The 16,556-nt window shown below is 34.4% G+C and overlaps 1 protein-coding gene across 6 annotated transcripts in view; it reads left to right on the forward strand.

Moving 5' to 3' along the window:
* LOC6558399 (calcium-binding protein E63-1) overlaps nucleotides 1–15,632 on the forward strand; it is a 30,452-nt gene extending 14,820 nt beyond the window's left edge. Inside the window, exons 1-5 of one of the 6 annotated variants that reach the window (XM_032742459.2) lie at nucleotides 665–716; nucleotides 5,417–5,560; nucleotides 12,796–12,949; nucleotides 13,010–13,158; nucleotides 15,348–15,629. In XM_032742459.2, the coding sequence (XP_032598350.1) occupies nucleotides 668–716; nucleotides 5,417–5,560; nucleotides 12,796–12,949; nucleotides 13,010–13,158; nucleotides 15,348–15,370 (519 nt within the window). In that variant the 5' untranslated portion in view covers nucleotides 665–667 and the 3' untranslated portion in view covers nucleotides 15,371–15,629. Of the gene's footprint in view, nucleotides 1–664; nucleotides 726–5,416; nucleotides 5,561–12,795; nucleotides 12,950–13,009; nucleotides 13,159–15,347 lie in introns of those variants that run through there. The other 5 variants (XM_032742457.2, XM_032742449.2, XM_032742446.2 and 2 more) reach the window with 5 other exon arrangements.
* The last annotated feature ends 924 nt before the right edge of the window (nucleotides 15,633–16,556 follow it).

Raw genomic sequence — 16,556 nt, forward strand, 5'->3', positions numbered from 1 at the left:
TTACAGTTGTTAACATGTTGGGCTTATATTAATCACAGTTATTAAAATGCTAGGCTTATGTAAATAAAAGCTGTTAACGATCTCGAAGCTTATATTAATTACAGCTAATATCAATCTCCGAATGCAATCGTGGATTTTGTTCAATTGCATTGTGTCATTAGCTCATTGGTATGAATATTTTGTTTAATAGGCAGAAACAGATATTAAAATTAGAGGCATAAGGGTTAACAGACCATGACCCCGTGCACTTTGACCTGAACTAGAACGGCCAAGAGAGGCACGCAAGCAATTGAAATGAAGCAAAATCCATGCCTAATTGTATTATTTATAATATGATACATGTTTAATATGCTTTCTGTGCTCTGCCAAAACACAAAAGAAAATAAATTGAATTCAACAAATACATTTATATTTGTAGTTTTTGGCTATTTTTAAAAGGCACGTGAAGCGGAAAAACGTTAAACGGTAAAAATTACTCATACGCACCGTTAAACACATCCAAAAGACAAAAAATACAACAAGCAAATTTAAATACAAAACTGTATACATAAAATACGAGGAAAAAAATACACAAAGTGCTGCTACTATAATATATATATATATATATATATATATATATATAAATACATTTATATATATAATACACGTTCAAGTACTTTGTGTGCACATGGAATCTTCACAAATGGATCACAAAGCAATCGCAAGTCAAGTGCGAGGTGAGCTAAGTATGGAAAATCATTGGTTTTTACTTAAAGCTTACTTATCTATTTGTTCAATTATTCAATGTCCACTGAAGTTAGTCGACACAAAAAAAATATAGAACAAGTAATATTTGGATTATATTAAATTGAAATCAAATTTTATTACTCTTATTTGATATGTTAGTACACACAGAAAACAAAATTTTAGTGAATGAAAATCGCTCTCTTGTTTTTAGAAATTATTTTTAGCCATTTGGAAACCAATTCGTAAAATTAAAAAATAAAAAAAATTTAACGTATTTTTTCTGAATTTTTATAAAATACAACCTGAAATCCTGTTTTTTAGAAAGCAACAAACATAAATTTTAGAATATTACTTTCTGAATAACAATATGGCGCCAAAATGTAGGACGATTTTTTGTAGCTCAGTGTAATAATCTACATACATATAAATGTGTCATATAGTAACACTCTGTCTTTCGACTATATCTAATCGACTTATCGCAAGTTAAATAGGCATTCAAAAAAAGTAAAATTTGCCGACTGATTCAACAATTTCACACATGATTCACATGAAGCTCAACTTCCGGTAATTTGAGTGCATGAAAATTGCTATTAATTGGCGAAAACAGTTTGTGGCAATTATTCATTTCTAGTTGATGGACATTTTCTATTGCAGATAAGTTAAATAAGCTACAACATCAATTTAGTCAACAACTAGCACAAGATTAACATTTAAATGTGTTGAATTTGAAGAATTTGGACACGTGGCAGAGTTGAAAAATGACTCAAAACACCCACAAAACCCAATAACAATAAGCAATAAGTAAGCAGACTGTAATCGAGTGCGTTCGTCTAGAAGATAACCTAGAAAATGCTTGCTTAATATGAGAATACTTTTTTCCCAAAGCATTTAAAATGTATATTATATATCGATTAGAAGTCACTGCCTTTAAAACTGTCGCTTTTGCAAATCGTAGGCACTTATCGATAAAATTATATACATAAATTAAACTGGATCTGCGCGGGGCAGCTCTGATAGTCACTGAGATCGACTCTCCTTTTGCAGCTGATCAAGAATATATATGCCTTATGGATTCGTAGCTGCTCTCATTCGCCTGTTACATACCTTGGCACAAAACCAGTATACCACATTTACACATTTTCAATGAGTGTAAGCCAATCTAATCAGCACGAACACTTTTTCTGCTATTTATTGCTGGCCAAAGGCAGCTTAATTGGAATTATCATCAAATTTCTTATCGAAGTGGCAAATAAATTATCGCTGTTATTTTTGCCAAAGTTTTGGTTCTTTCTAGTTTTGTTTATCCGTTGATGATTCTGTTTAATATTGTTTGCTTGGGATTTTATTTAATTTCAGTTTGGATCAGAGACAGTGGCTGAGTTGGGTGCTTTTGTAAAGATGGATGTGACAAAGGCAGCCATGTTTCTCATTTCCGATTCCGTTTCAATGCCAGCTTCACTTGAGCTCGAGTGTGTTGGAAAACGCACGAAAATTTTGACAAGCATTGTTTGATTATTTTCAATAAAATGCAAACATTTTCATGCATTATTCTTGAATGGAAACAACTTGAAATTCAACAATAAAACTGCCAACATTTTGGCACATCTTTGGTATTATTCTTTGTGCTTTTCAGATCTTGAAGAGCACTCAGCATTTCGCAGTGTTATTTACGACTAAACTATTTGTAAGTTTTCCAACTCAATTACACATTGTCAGACCAAAGCTCAATGGAAAAAACAACAAAATCAACAGCAAAGTAAAACAAACAACAAATGTTTATTGGAAAAACAACTTTTGTGCTTTACAAAGGATAAGAGGGAAATTAACTCAAATTTCAAGGCTCTTTGACCCAGTTGCAATCGTGTGTGTGTTTGCGTAGGTGTGTGTGTTGATGTGTGTGTGTCTTTGCAATTAGTCGGTGCGACATTTACAAATTGCCAACTTTCTGCCTGGCTGCATATTTCGTTGGTCACCCAGAACTCAACTTTGTCTTTGTCTCTTTGTCCCCGGTTTAATTTTGCAATTAAAAACTTTTCATAATTGCAAAGCCACAATATTTTGCATACACTTGCCAAAAAAATAGTGGTAACAAAAAAGCTAAAATATGAATTCCTCTATGGTAAAGACAGAAAAACAACACCCCGGAAATTACGCATATTTTTTCTAAGTTTTAGAAAAATTCAAAGCAAAATATAGTTTGATTTTTTTAGAGTGTAGCTGGTAAGCAACGTTGGCCAGTTGGCCAAAGGCTGAAAGGGTTGTGAACCAAAGAGGGAGGGGATTTCAGCTGTCAGACAGTTGACGTTTAAGCAATTGGCTTGTCTCTAATTAGCCAACATTTGTTGGCCAATTTATTTCCTGTTCAGCACGCGAATAATTTGGCCATTAAATATTGCTTATCGGTCAACTGTGGCCAAATTTAACGCACAAAGTTCAAATGACCAATTCTCTGGTGGTTAGAAATATGTTTTTTATTAAAAGAAAATAATTAAGAAACGGAAAAAAAGCTTATTCATTTTATAAATGACATTTCAACTTTTCTTATACACTTCTTGGAAATATATTTTTTAATAATACAAAATATTTCTATAAAAATAAACATATTTAATTAATTTGATTTGCATCTGGCAAAATGGCAAAGAAAAAATATCAAATTCAAATGTAAGCCATGATTGCAATTTGCCTTTGAACCAAAAGTTTTGTATGCATTTCCAAGTATTTTGCGGTACTGAAAAGTCTGTGAAATATGCCAAAAGTTAACCTCAATATCTGCTCATGTCGCATGTCAGACTGTGCAACATGATGCAAGCCATTTTGTTGTTGTTATTGCCGTGTGAAATATTGGTGTCAATGTGTCAATTTGTCAATATGTGAGGTGTTTACACGTGTGCAATTACAAGCCATACAAACACGAGCCACTTCACTGACTGTGTGTGTGTGTGTGTGAGTGTGTGTGTGTGTGTGTGTACACTTGGAAAATATATCGGTTTGAATACACCTTAAATTATTATTAAGAAATTATATTTTTCATTTAAGAATGAATCTTACTAAAATTTGCAAAAACGATTGCTAAAGTTCAGGCTTACTTATATTATTGTAGCTACTTATATTACTTAGCATGAAGTTTTCTGAAATTTAGAAAAAAGATTTAATGCAGTGTTACTTATATTTTTATAAAACATTTGAATTTTCTATAAACTTAGAAAATATTTCTAGAAAAAACGATTTCCAGCGAGACTTTCATTCTTTAATAACATTTTTATTGCGAGTGTAATATTAATAAGCTGTCAACGGAAGTGCTTAACACACACTCACACCCACACACTCATCCACGTACACTAACCCCCACACACACATAGAGAGGAGCTCCTTAGAGGTGTTCTTGCCACACACACATAATCGAGTGCACGCACTTGCAGCAAATTGGTGCACGGAATATTTGGTGTAATTTGTATGCCAAATGCAAATTTAAGTGCAAAACTTTGCACCAAATTGGAAAACTAAAAAATGTTGCCATAATTATGGCGAGGAGGAAGCATACCATAAAAGCCAAGTCAACTGCAAGTTTGATCGATTTGGCATTGAGTTGGCGCCAAAAGGCATTTTCAGTCTAAGGACTGAGACTAAGGGCTCTGTCTCTTGGCAGAGGAATACGAATGGAAGGTCGCCGTCTCAAGGATGCAAACTCTAATTTAATTGCGTCTACTATAGGCACACACACACGCACACACACACACACAGGATAAGCTTGAGGCTAAAGCAATTTCCGCTCAAATTAACAACAGATTTTGGCTTTGGATTCATCTTCAGAAACATAATCGCAACGATGACAGACATATGTATATAATTATTTATATATATATACGTCTTTATATATATATATATCTATCCATAGTAATAATAATATCACAGAGTGCGTAAGGCAAACCAATGATTTTCGTGATTCTTGGGTTTTCCCACAATGGTTTTCCCTTTTTTTTTCTATTGTGTTTTCCTTTTTGCTTTTGCGTTGTACGTTGAAATTACGCACTTTCTTGGGAAATGGCCTTCATTTTCATAACGGCTTTATTCACAGTATTTTTTTTTTTTTTGTTTGACTTTTGTTTGTTTGACGTTACATAATATTTTTTTGCCGAACAAACTCTGACTTTAAGCAGCTGAGTTGAAGTCAAGTGAATTTGTTTCTTTTTGATTATTTGTATTTAAACTTACTTATATTTCCTTAGTGCGTCCTATTCTTGAATATATCGTGTATTTTGCCTGCTCAGTATAAAAACTATTAAATTCAAATTGAGTCCGCTTAGAAAGTATTCCTTCCCATGGTTTTAGCTGGTATTTCAATCTTCAGGCTTCTTTGTATTAATCTTTAGATTTTAATACCACTCATTTTATTATATCCTTTATTTTTGTTATTTTCTGTATTTATAGTTCTTTACATAACATTTATATTTGTAATTTCTCCCAATTAATTTTATATAATTAAATTCGTAACTTTCCTAATCAATTTCATGTACAATTTGTATTTATTAAAGTTATTTCATGAAACAGTGGATTGCTTTTAGTCTATATTAAACAAAATATCATCAGAAATGCCTTCTGCATATTTAAATGACAATTGTTTTTATATTATTGATACTATATTATGAATATTTTATTCGTTATTGCTTTCACTTTATTGATTTAATTGCAGATCTACGCACCGCATTCGATTTGTTGGACAGAAATCGGGATGGACGTGTGACGGCGAATGAATTGCAGTTTATGCTCAAGAATCTGGGCATCGATGTGCGTGATGAAATCATACACGATCTCATACGTGAGGCAAGCCACTCAGGTGAGTGCCACTCCACACAACTCAATCTCAAGAGCAGCTAGAACAAGCTTGCCACTTCAGCTTAAGTTCATCTTCTTTTTTTTTTGCATTGTGAGGCCGTGAAATGTGAGCACAATTGCTGCCTTAAGTGGCATTCAACAGTTTATGGCACGCGCCACTAGTTAATTAGGCTTCCTACACTCTGGAAAAGATGATCATAAAGTTAACAAATCAAAAACTAAATTTTAAAAATTTATAATTGTGACATTCTTAAAAGAAGCGTTTGGATTTATAAATTTCAGTGGGATTTTTCTGAATTTTATAAAAAATATGTCAACTTTCCAGGACAACTTTTTTCTAGGCTTAGTTTGAAATTAATCAGATTCTCTTTAAACCCGCTGCTGAAATCACGCTTTTCACAGTTTTCACGCTTTTCACCGGTTAATCGATGACGATGGCCACAAGAAACTTGTACGGCTTACAGAAAATCCTCACTGAGCCAATTTGTAAAGTTTTCTCATTCATTCAATTTGCTCGTTAGCTAATGCAATTTTTATTATAAGTAAATTCCTTCAGCGGCATCTGTGCAAAAACTTAGCCAATTCCAGCAGCAACAGCAGTAGGACAGGCTAGTCAGACAGCCACACAGACAGCCACACAGACAGCCAGATAGGACAGACAGGCAGACATGCAGCCTGTCGTTCTAAAATGAGCTGGGCTCTCTGTTTTTGCTGGCCTTTGCATTGTGGCGGCTGCAAATTGTTGATTTTATTTATTTGATATTATTTTGACGCTGGCTTTATTCATAAAGAAGTCTGTAACAGCCAGCTGGAAGCCTGTCTGAGCCCATTAAGTATATATATTCCCGACCAGCAGCAAGAGTTGAGCCATATCTGTATGAAGACGCCGATTTCAGATATCCGCAGAGCTAAGGCCTTCCAATTTTGAATAAAAGTTCAAGCTTATTACATTTGATCGATAATTTCGTTCGTTTTTCTAATATCGATATACATATATCGATTACAGATATCTATAAAAATCATAGCTTGGAAGTTATAGACTTTAAATTGATAAACGATAGCAATAAAAGTCACAATTCCGAAATAATGAACTTTAAACAGATACTCTATAAAACCTAGACATATTATTGATCAACTGTCAAGAATCAGCAATAGCTGGCTTCAGTTTCATCTCGTAGTCGAGCACTCTCGACTAGAGCACTCTTACATCTTTGCTGCTGACTTTTAAACTGCATTTATTCGTTGCTGAATAACGAATATTTATTTAAATGATTTATTTTGATTTGTTTTGTTTTGCTTTGTTTGTTGGCACAGATTTCTTAATTACTTTAAATTATGTGTATTATCCCATTTAATTGTTTGTTGTTGTTGTTGTTCTTTCGTGCAGTGCATTTAAAGCTTATCAACTGAAGGTCTTTGGCTACTGACATAAAAGCTGCGAATTGAAATCACAGTCACGCACAGCAATCCACTTGATGTACCACCTAACCACAACCATACAGACACACACACATACATATACACGCACGCACAACCAACACAGTTATCCATGTGCAACAACGCATTGGCTAACAACAGTGGCAACTGTTGCTGACGGCACTTGACGCCTGCCACTGCCAGTTGCCACAGGCCAAACTCTATATATACACATATATATATCTCACCTCTCTCTGCTTCTCTCTCTCTCTCTATATATATATATATATGTATCTGTGCAGACTGGCACATGTTCAGACATCCTTTTTTTATGGCAGTTCAACAAACCTCCGTCAGCAAAATGTGAGCCAAACTCTGAATTTATTGCCAGCTTTAAATATTTATTGTCATCCGTTGGTAACTGAAGTATTTATCGGAAGTTATGCAATCAAAAATATTTAAATATTAAGGCCTAAAAGATTTTTAAAAGCAATATCAATATCTTTTAGTTATATTTTGAGATTCTAGATAAATAATGCATTTAAATTGGGAAACTGGATATGGTGGGTCCAAATTCAAAAACGATTTTCAAAACATTTTTTTACTTAATTTTCGTTCAAAATCAAATACAATCCAAAAACTCTTAAAGCCTAAATCAATGGTTTTGTGACCTGCCTATCATTATGCTGTTTCTCTACATTCTGTTTTCATTTCTTTTTTCTCTCTTTTTCTTTGGCTGCAAATAGAATTTTATCAATTTGCCACAAAACTGTTGAATGCCACGTAAAGCGTACATTTTATGGCTTCATTTACATTCCTTGGGTTTCATGACATCGCGCAAAGCCTTACTGTACTGTACTCTACTGTACCTTATACCGTTGGTATAACCTCCCGCTGCTATTTGGCCTGGCTTTGATATGACTTGGACTATTTTTAATACTCTGTTTGCGAAAGTAAAAGGGTATATTGATTTTGTGCAGAGCGTAGATTTCTGTTGACCTCTTTTTGAATTCATTCATGACTTACAAAACGCAGGTTTTTAAAGCTACAAAGTATGTTATCGGTAACTGCTTTAAAGATCGAAAAAACACTTCATTCCCAAAAACCGATATACCTGATGGTCTATATCGATAAGTCCATATATCTCACACAATTTGAAGGCTATGGTCATCAAATTTGAAAGATATATTGCTAGTAAAACCCTTCAGAAATGGGAAAAAAATGTTTAAAGTTCGTCCACTTCTGCTCTCAAAAACTCAGAAACCCATATGTGCCGCAATTTAAGAGCTAAACTTTAAAAGCTAGGAAAGTCAATTATGTGCAACCTCCTCCAAAAATTGGTAGGAATAAATTTCTTGGCTACGCTTAACCTGTTCCCTGTCACTTGTTATTATTATATATATTTTATTGTTACTATTATAGTCGGTATCACAGTATTTCGCAGTCGCTCTCCCTTGTTTATTTATTATTATTATTTGTTGTCAATGCCTAGTGAGAAAAGCACTAACAATGCCCCCAATTTGAAGGGCCCCCTTTGCCCTTTTCGCATCGCTACTTACCAACTTATTTATGAGAGTCTTTATGCGTAGCCATCTAAGTTCTGGCCCAGCTTGAACCTTGAGGTCAAATGCTGCATAAACTGGGCTTAAGTTGCACTTACATTTTGTGGCTTGTGACTTTTTGGCCTCATTTTATTTTGATGCCACAAAATCCACAGTAAATTAATTGCCCAAAAATTGACCACAAAATGAATGCTACTCAAATGCATTAAATAGATTTAAGTGGTGCTTGGGGGCGATATTAAGCATATAATTAAATATATACATATAAATATATGTAAATATATTTAACATATATATCAACTTTCAATCTGTTGTTGTCACTTTAATAATGATAAACTTAAATAATCATTTAACCAGCAAATAAATATAAAATAATAAATTGAAGGACATTCATTTTTTTGTTGTGTTTGTTGCTCAATTTTATAGCTAAAGACAAAGACAGCTCTCGAATGTTTATTGCATGTTTAGCGAGCAAACAGCGAGAGAGAGTGAGAGAGAGATATAGATATAGAGAGAGAGGGAGGCAACACAGCTGTTAAAAATGGGCTGCAATCAAAATGTGTGCGAGGCACACCCCCACACACACACACACACACTCTAACACCCGCACACACGCACAGCGCACTTTGTGGGCACACATCCGTATCCGTTTCCGTTGCAAGTTGAGGTCAGCAGAAGCACGAGGAGGGGCAGAGGGAGGAGGAGCAGGAGCAGGAGCAACAGCAGCAGGTGCATTTTCCAATAATTTATTGCATTTTGGCATGAAGCTGCTGCCATTTGCCTTGGCGCATTGACAGGCCGCAGTTGCCGTTTGTTATGGCTAACAAAAGAGTTCTCTTTGCCAGACTCTGGCCAGAACTTAGCCGTCTCCTGGCCTTAATGCAGTTTATAACCACTTCATTTGCACTCTACTTGCCGCGTGACCCTCCCTTCGAGCCTCCTCTTGCCACGCAGCTCGTTCATCGATCTCTGCCTAGTTTCTTATGTGCTTCAATTTGATAAGCACTGTTAGAAAAAAACCTCAGAAAACTAGAATGTTGTTCTCATTTAAATTATTAAGAAATAAAATGAAATTTCTAAAATATTTTCGTTTATAGTAGTAATAAATCTAAATAAAAAGCTTATTTTAGCATTCTATGCAACAATGTTGAATTCATAAAACTTTTCGCCAAATTTTGAATTAAGATAAAAAGAAGCTATTTCTTAGATATATAATATATAAATAATAAATAGAAAGAGCCTACTTTTTGGCATATAAATTAATAATAAGAAATTGCAGTGCTATTTTTTGAGTGTAGCTAAAGTGATTACAGCTGGAAATAGATACGTGTGCTTCACTTTCAATTTAATTAGTTGGCTGATGTCTTTGTTTGGTGAGCACAAAGTGCATTTGACACTGCATATTAATTAAGGAAACAACTCTTAAAGAGAGACAGATAGAGAGAAAGAAAAATAGGGAGAGGGTGAGGGGTAGATAGATGGACAGATAGATAGAGAGAGAGATAGAGAGAGGGAAAGACATGAATAGTAATAATTTATGAGAAATATAAATGTGTCGAAATAAACACAATGATTCTGACCAGGAAGTAAGCACATGACATAATGATAGAGAGACAGAGAGAAGATAGAGAGAGAGAGAGAGAGAGAGAAGAGATAGAGATAGAGCGAGAGAAAGAGAGAGTTGGATATGAGCAACACATATTTGTCGAAATAAACACAATGATTCTGCTGCCCACACGGTGACATTGGCCGCACAAATGTCCTTTTGCCACAATGATGAGCCATTTTCTGTATCCTTGGAAATGTTTTTTTTTTTTTTTTTTTTTTTTCTTTTTTTGTTTTGTTTGCCTGGCTGCTGACATTGCATTGCATGAGTACTGCACAAGCGAACATTTTCAAATGAAATGACAACATTCCGCAAAAAAAAAACACGGCTTCGACTCCAACTCAGCCAAATGAAAATGGTTTGCAGCTTAAGGCAGCCAAAAGAAAATCATCGACTCTATTATACACTGACTATATAGAGTTATAAATGACATAGACACACACACACACACTGCTAATGCTGACATAATATTCGCCAGCGATAAGGCAACAATATAAATCGCCTTTTGCACTTTTGTCTAACTGCACTCAAATTCTATCGAGCATAGTAAAATGTTATATGACTTTTGATACATCTTTTAATGCCAACAATAACACAAGACACACACACACACACAGAAGCTCAACCTACTTGTGAGCCACAAAAAAGAAAACCAAAAAAAAATCTGAAAAACATCGTAATGATTTCTAGTACTTTATTCAAGGTCAATATCACTGTAGATATGTGTGGTTGGTTGGGTGGTTGAGTGGGTGATTGGGTAGGTGGGTGGTTGGGCGTGTAGTAATTACCAAATATTTTTGCAGACTTTTTATACACTGTTAGCGAAAGTAGAAAGTATATTGGTTCCGTGTATGAGCGCAACTTTATTCGACACGATTAAAGTTAGAGGTTTATCGCTAACAAATCTATAAATCGATAACTATCGGTAATCGATTTAAGCCACATTTTTTCAAGATAAAGTCACCAAACTTCGACATACAAATTCATAAATCTGAAATGTATTTTTTTAATCTACAGTTACCAAATATCGAAAGCAAGAGTCTCGAATTTTGAAAGATATGTTGCTAAGCGGACAAAAACCGTCGAACCACGCCCACACCCGCCCACAAAAAAGTACTAAAAACCTCCTCCAAAAATGGTTAAGACAAATGCCATGGCCAGTTAGGACTTGGCAGCTGTTATCAGCTACTATTACCCTGGTGTCAGAGTATTTCGCAGTCGGTTACACCTGCCCTATATTTTTATACTTTCTGTGTCGCCAGGATGTCTTTGCATAGCGTCCTTGTCCCTTTTATGTACTTCTGCCATAACTTTTGGGGCTAAGCCTTCGCATTGGCAATGCTTTTGCGTGGGCAAAACACAAAATACATAAAATAAAAACTTGGCCATTTTACAGTTTATGGAAATTCAATATTTGCGCAGAGCTTTGTTGAATGCAATCATAAGTCATGGTATCAACAACCGCAAATAATATAATAATAAAAACAGCCGAAACAATCAAATTTAATTATTCATATCCACATCCAGCTCATTACTGTTGTTGCCATGGAACGCGTAATAAATTCATTAGAAAAATTCAAATAAACAAATTCATTGGAATCTTGCGCTTATTTGAATAAATAAATTAAAGTCACAAAAGTTGAAACGACAAAAATAAAGTCACTTAATCAAAATATTCATATTAATTTTACTTTTGCTAAGCCAAAGACATTTAGGCGAGATTATTTTAATGTGGATTTTATTAAATTGAAAATATAATTTAATATAAAACGTAAATTCAAATGATAAGAAATATTTATAAGACATGCGATTTTTTAGATTTCTGAGGGAAGAAAAATAGCAAAGCGGAGTGTATTGATTTTTCAGTAAAAAGCGCAGATTAAGCTGTGAATTACAGGGTATCTATGCCATTGGAGCATTTTGTCTATTTTTGAGGTCAAGGTTTTTAGGGTTGGCTGATTTTTGCCAGTGCCGGAAGTTGGCAAACAGAAGCACGCTAAAGGTTCTTACTCGCTTTTATCTTGGCACTTAATTACAACAGAGAGAGGCTTTAAAACACTCAGAGAGAGAGTGAGAGAGAGCGAGAGGGAAAGTCAGCGAGAAAGGGAGATAGCAGATTGCATCTGCCCCACCTGCGACGCACAAAAGTAGGCAATGCTTTTGTGGCAAGTGGAAGTGGCAAGGACGCAGTGGCGAGAGAGAAACGCGGAGGTGTAGAAAATAATAATGACCGTTTTTCTAGATGTTATCTGTGTACACTTTTTCACATTTTTTTAGTTGAACATAAAAATGTTCTAAAATATTAGCAAATATTTGTGAAACATGAATAAAATGCTTTCAAATTTGATGATTTTTTTCTTGTGTTTTTAGAAAGTATTTCAATTGAAAAGAAAAACTTGTACAAGTACTTTAGTGTTATTTCGCTGAGTGTAGCTGGCGAGTAGCAACGTGTACAGTCGTGTGTAGTCGGCAAGCAACAACAAAAGGACGCTTTCAATTATATGTTCGCCAGTTCTCTATCTCTCTCTCTCTCAAAATCTCGCTCCCTCTCTGGTACTCTGTGAATTGTTGATTGTTGTATTTAGCTAAGCTCTTGCTGTTAAATTGTTTACCAACAACAAAACATGGCTTAATCTTGACATTTAATTTCAGGCAACGGTTTAATCAACGAGGCCGAATTCCTGCAATGGGTGGGCAGGATTCAGGCTCTGCGGGATGACCAGCAGCAGGACGAGAATGCCAGCAATGCCAGCAAGCCCCTCGATGAGGCAGACGATGTCACCGAAGACTTAATAGCTGCATTTAGGTAAGAACTATCCCCACCCGCTTTAAAGATGCCTCCCCCTTCATATTTATCCCCTCGCAGAGTATTCGATCGTGATGGAAATGGTTTTATAACGCGAGATGAGCTGCAAACCGCAATGGAAATGATTGGGGAGCCCTTGAATGAGGCGCAGCTGGAGCAGCTGCTTGTTATTGCCGACTTGGACCAGGATGGTCGCATTAATTACGAGGGTAAGTTCATAAATAACTAACACAAATATACATAAGAAACAAGAAAAATACAATTGTTATCCTAGACATAATCAAGAATATATATTCTCAATGTGTTCGACTCCGGTCGATGCTTTGGACACCATACTGCATATCCTGTCTATTTTATAAATACTGATAAGCTCTGATCATGTGCTGTACACTATCGTGTTGAGCAGGTCGTTGGTATGTAATCTCTTCAGGCGTCGGAGGAGAAGGGGGTCACAGAGGTGTAGCAGCTGCTGTGGAAGTTAATTTGATGACATTCAGAATCCTGTTAAACTATCCCCAACACCAAACTAGAACTACTGCAAACCGTGTTTCTTCGATGAAATCCTTTCTTAAATTCAGAAACAACGAATGACGCAAACGCTGCTCTTAAGAAAGACACAACCATAAATTGTAGAAATTTACTCACTGATCAATATGATGACTAACGATTGGCGCCAAAAGTATGGCGATCTTTTTGATGAATGTAAGCAAATGGATTTCGGGGACGACTCCGGCTCCTGCTCCGGCTTGTGGCAAATGCCCTCAACAAGGGCATAACAACCACAAAATGAGTTTACTTTCACTTTTACCGTTTGCTGTCTGCGCGTTAATCAAGTTGCAGCATAAATCGCACAGACACACGCACACACACACACACTAGTACACACAGTCGCACACACACTTACATAGATGAGTGTGTATAAAAGTGTGCCAATATTTGCAGGAGGAGCACTCATAAATCAGCTAGGCAAATACAAAAACAAATACAAATTGCACGTTCAACAAGCGGCAGTTAAAGTTGAATAACCCCGAGTGGACCCGAGTCCAACAATTGTAATGCGCCAAGGCCAATGGGTCACTTTTCCAACGGGATTTTTCTTCTTTTTTTTTGAATATCCAAAACAATCCGATTTGTGAAAGATTTGCATTTTCAAATACCTCATCTCGTTAACCGATGCGACGACTAGCTAATAGCAAATACACTCTGAGAAAAATCGCACTGAATTTTAGATAATTGATATACTTTTCCATTTATATTTATTAGAAATATTTTCTATTATTATTTATTTTTATTTATAATTTTTATTTATTTGTTTAAAATAGAAAATAATCCTGACGGTACTTAAAAATTTGTTTTCTTATACTTACAAGTTATTGCTAAAATTAAGAAAAGCTTTCCACATGTTTCATGGGCAATTTGGCATTTCAGGAACTTAAATATTATTTCTAGAAACCAGAAAAAAATGTCTACGTTTTAGGACGATCTTTATTTAGGGTTGATTTTTTTCTGAGTGTAGACAAACACTTGCAGATAGGCTAAGGACACATTCGGAGTGTTCCTTGCGTAGCAATAAATTGATTACTAAACACAAACTAATACAAACAAACAGATGGCACTGTCTACATATGTGTGTGTGCGTGTGTGTGTGTGTGTGTGTATGTGTTTGTGCTTGTATGTGTGCACTTAGACTTGAGTTTATCATTCGGTTCATATGGCGTCGCTTTACTAGTTGATACTTTGACCTTGTAACGCATGGCCTGACCCTATCTCACCCCTTCACCTCGCTCTCTCTCTTCCTACCCTCTCCATCACCCCTCTTCCATTCCCACTTCAACCGCATTTACTGTTTATTTTCTTTGCTGGCATCTGCAATATATGTATTTCACCTTATTTACTTTACACCGTCATGTAACGCACCAGAAGCGGCTGAACTTTTAGTATTTTTTCGATACCCTGTATATTTAACAGCTGGATGAAGGGTAGCTACAGCCTGCTTACCTTATTTCACTTCAAAATGTGTACCAATATAATAAATAAAATAAAATAAAATAAGTATCTATGAGTACAGGGTAACTCCAAGTCGAGCACAGTCTTCACTGTCGCCGTTAATAGTGCTTAACATGTTTCGCTGATATTGTATATAGTATATAGTTTGGCGTTGAGTGGGCGTGGCAATTCAACACGTTTAACACACGCATCCCAAAGGAGCCTCTGCAAACAGGCTTTAATCATTTGTTACAGCTGCTCATAAAAGTTGAAGGCGTTCAACAAATGTCAACATATTTCTCGGCTATACAAAATAAAATAAAAATATGTATTTAAACAGTTTAAGTTAAAGTTTACCTTGACAACAATATACTTAAAACTAATCCTAGCTTTTCTTTTTTTGATATTGCAGAGTTTACGAGACTTTTGCTCTAAGTGCAGAAATTAAGTGCAATTATCACCGGATGGCAAATGCTAATAACAAATTAAACAATAATTATTAAGCGATTTACTAACATACTCAGACAGAATTCATGAATGTTTTATACAAAACATAAATATATTAAATATATATTATTAATTTATGCTAAGAACATTTTTGGAAAGGAATCGTAAGAAACACACCAAAAAAAAACACAATACACACAAATCTCACACTTTGAGTTGGTTTTCAAGTGAAAATCTAATACAAACAAAACATATGTATATATATACATATATATATAATATATTTAATATATATTATATACATATATATATATATACACACACATAAGTTAATAAATAAACATTTTGTAAAAACGCCAATTCTTAATATTCATTTTTGTACGACTTTAGTTTTTAATGAGAGAATTTGTATGTTTTTTTTCTACAGCACAATAAATTGTATGCATAAAATATATGCCTATAATCATAACACAGACAAACATAACTACATAATTACATACATATAACATATATGCAAATTCGGATAAGTCTGAGCGAGTGAGTGATATTGTGTTTAGGGTGAAAAAAGAGAGCATGTTTAAATTAAACTATTGCATATAAATAAATAAATACACTACGAGTATAATAAAAATGGAAACAAAACAAAACAAAAAAAAAAAAAAACAGTTCATATGTTTGTGTCTTAAATAAGTTAATGTGCTTTTTATGTACACATTTTGTTTAAATGTTGTTAGCCTAAGCAATGCAAAATAAATGTTTACAAAATGCATGCAACAAAAGATAAATGATAATATATATTATAATTTCGCTTTGGAAATTATACGAAAAAGTATATTTATAAATGTTAACCATTGAATATAAAAGTATATTAAATGTCGAGGTATATATAATTGTTAAACTATTAAAGTATATGAATCAACAACAACAGCAAATATTAAAAACTATTTATTCAATGGATACAAAACTATCAAAATGAAAATCTCTAAAGAAAAAATATCTTGTAGAATTTTCAAGAAGTATATTTAATACAAAAAAAAGGCAAAATTATAAGCAAAAGTTGCAAAAAAAAACTAATCAATAGAAGCAATACTTGTTTTACAGTGTATTATCTAGTCATCTCAACTATTCTCTTCCATTTGCTTGTTTCCTTGAAAATCAAAAGCAAGAGGTAAAA

Source organism: Drosophila grimshawi, unplaced genomic scaffold (assembly GCF_018153295.1).
Source record: "Drosophila grimshawi isolate 15287-2541.00 unplaced genomic scaffold, ASM1815329v1 contig_44, whole genome shotgun sequence".
NCBI classification, from domain to species: Eukaryota; Metazoa; Arthropoda; class Insecta; order Diptera; family Drosophilidae; genus Drosophila; species Drosophila grimshawi.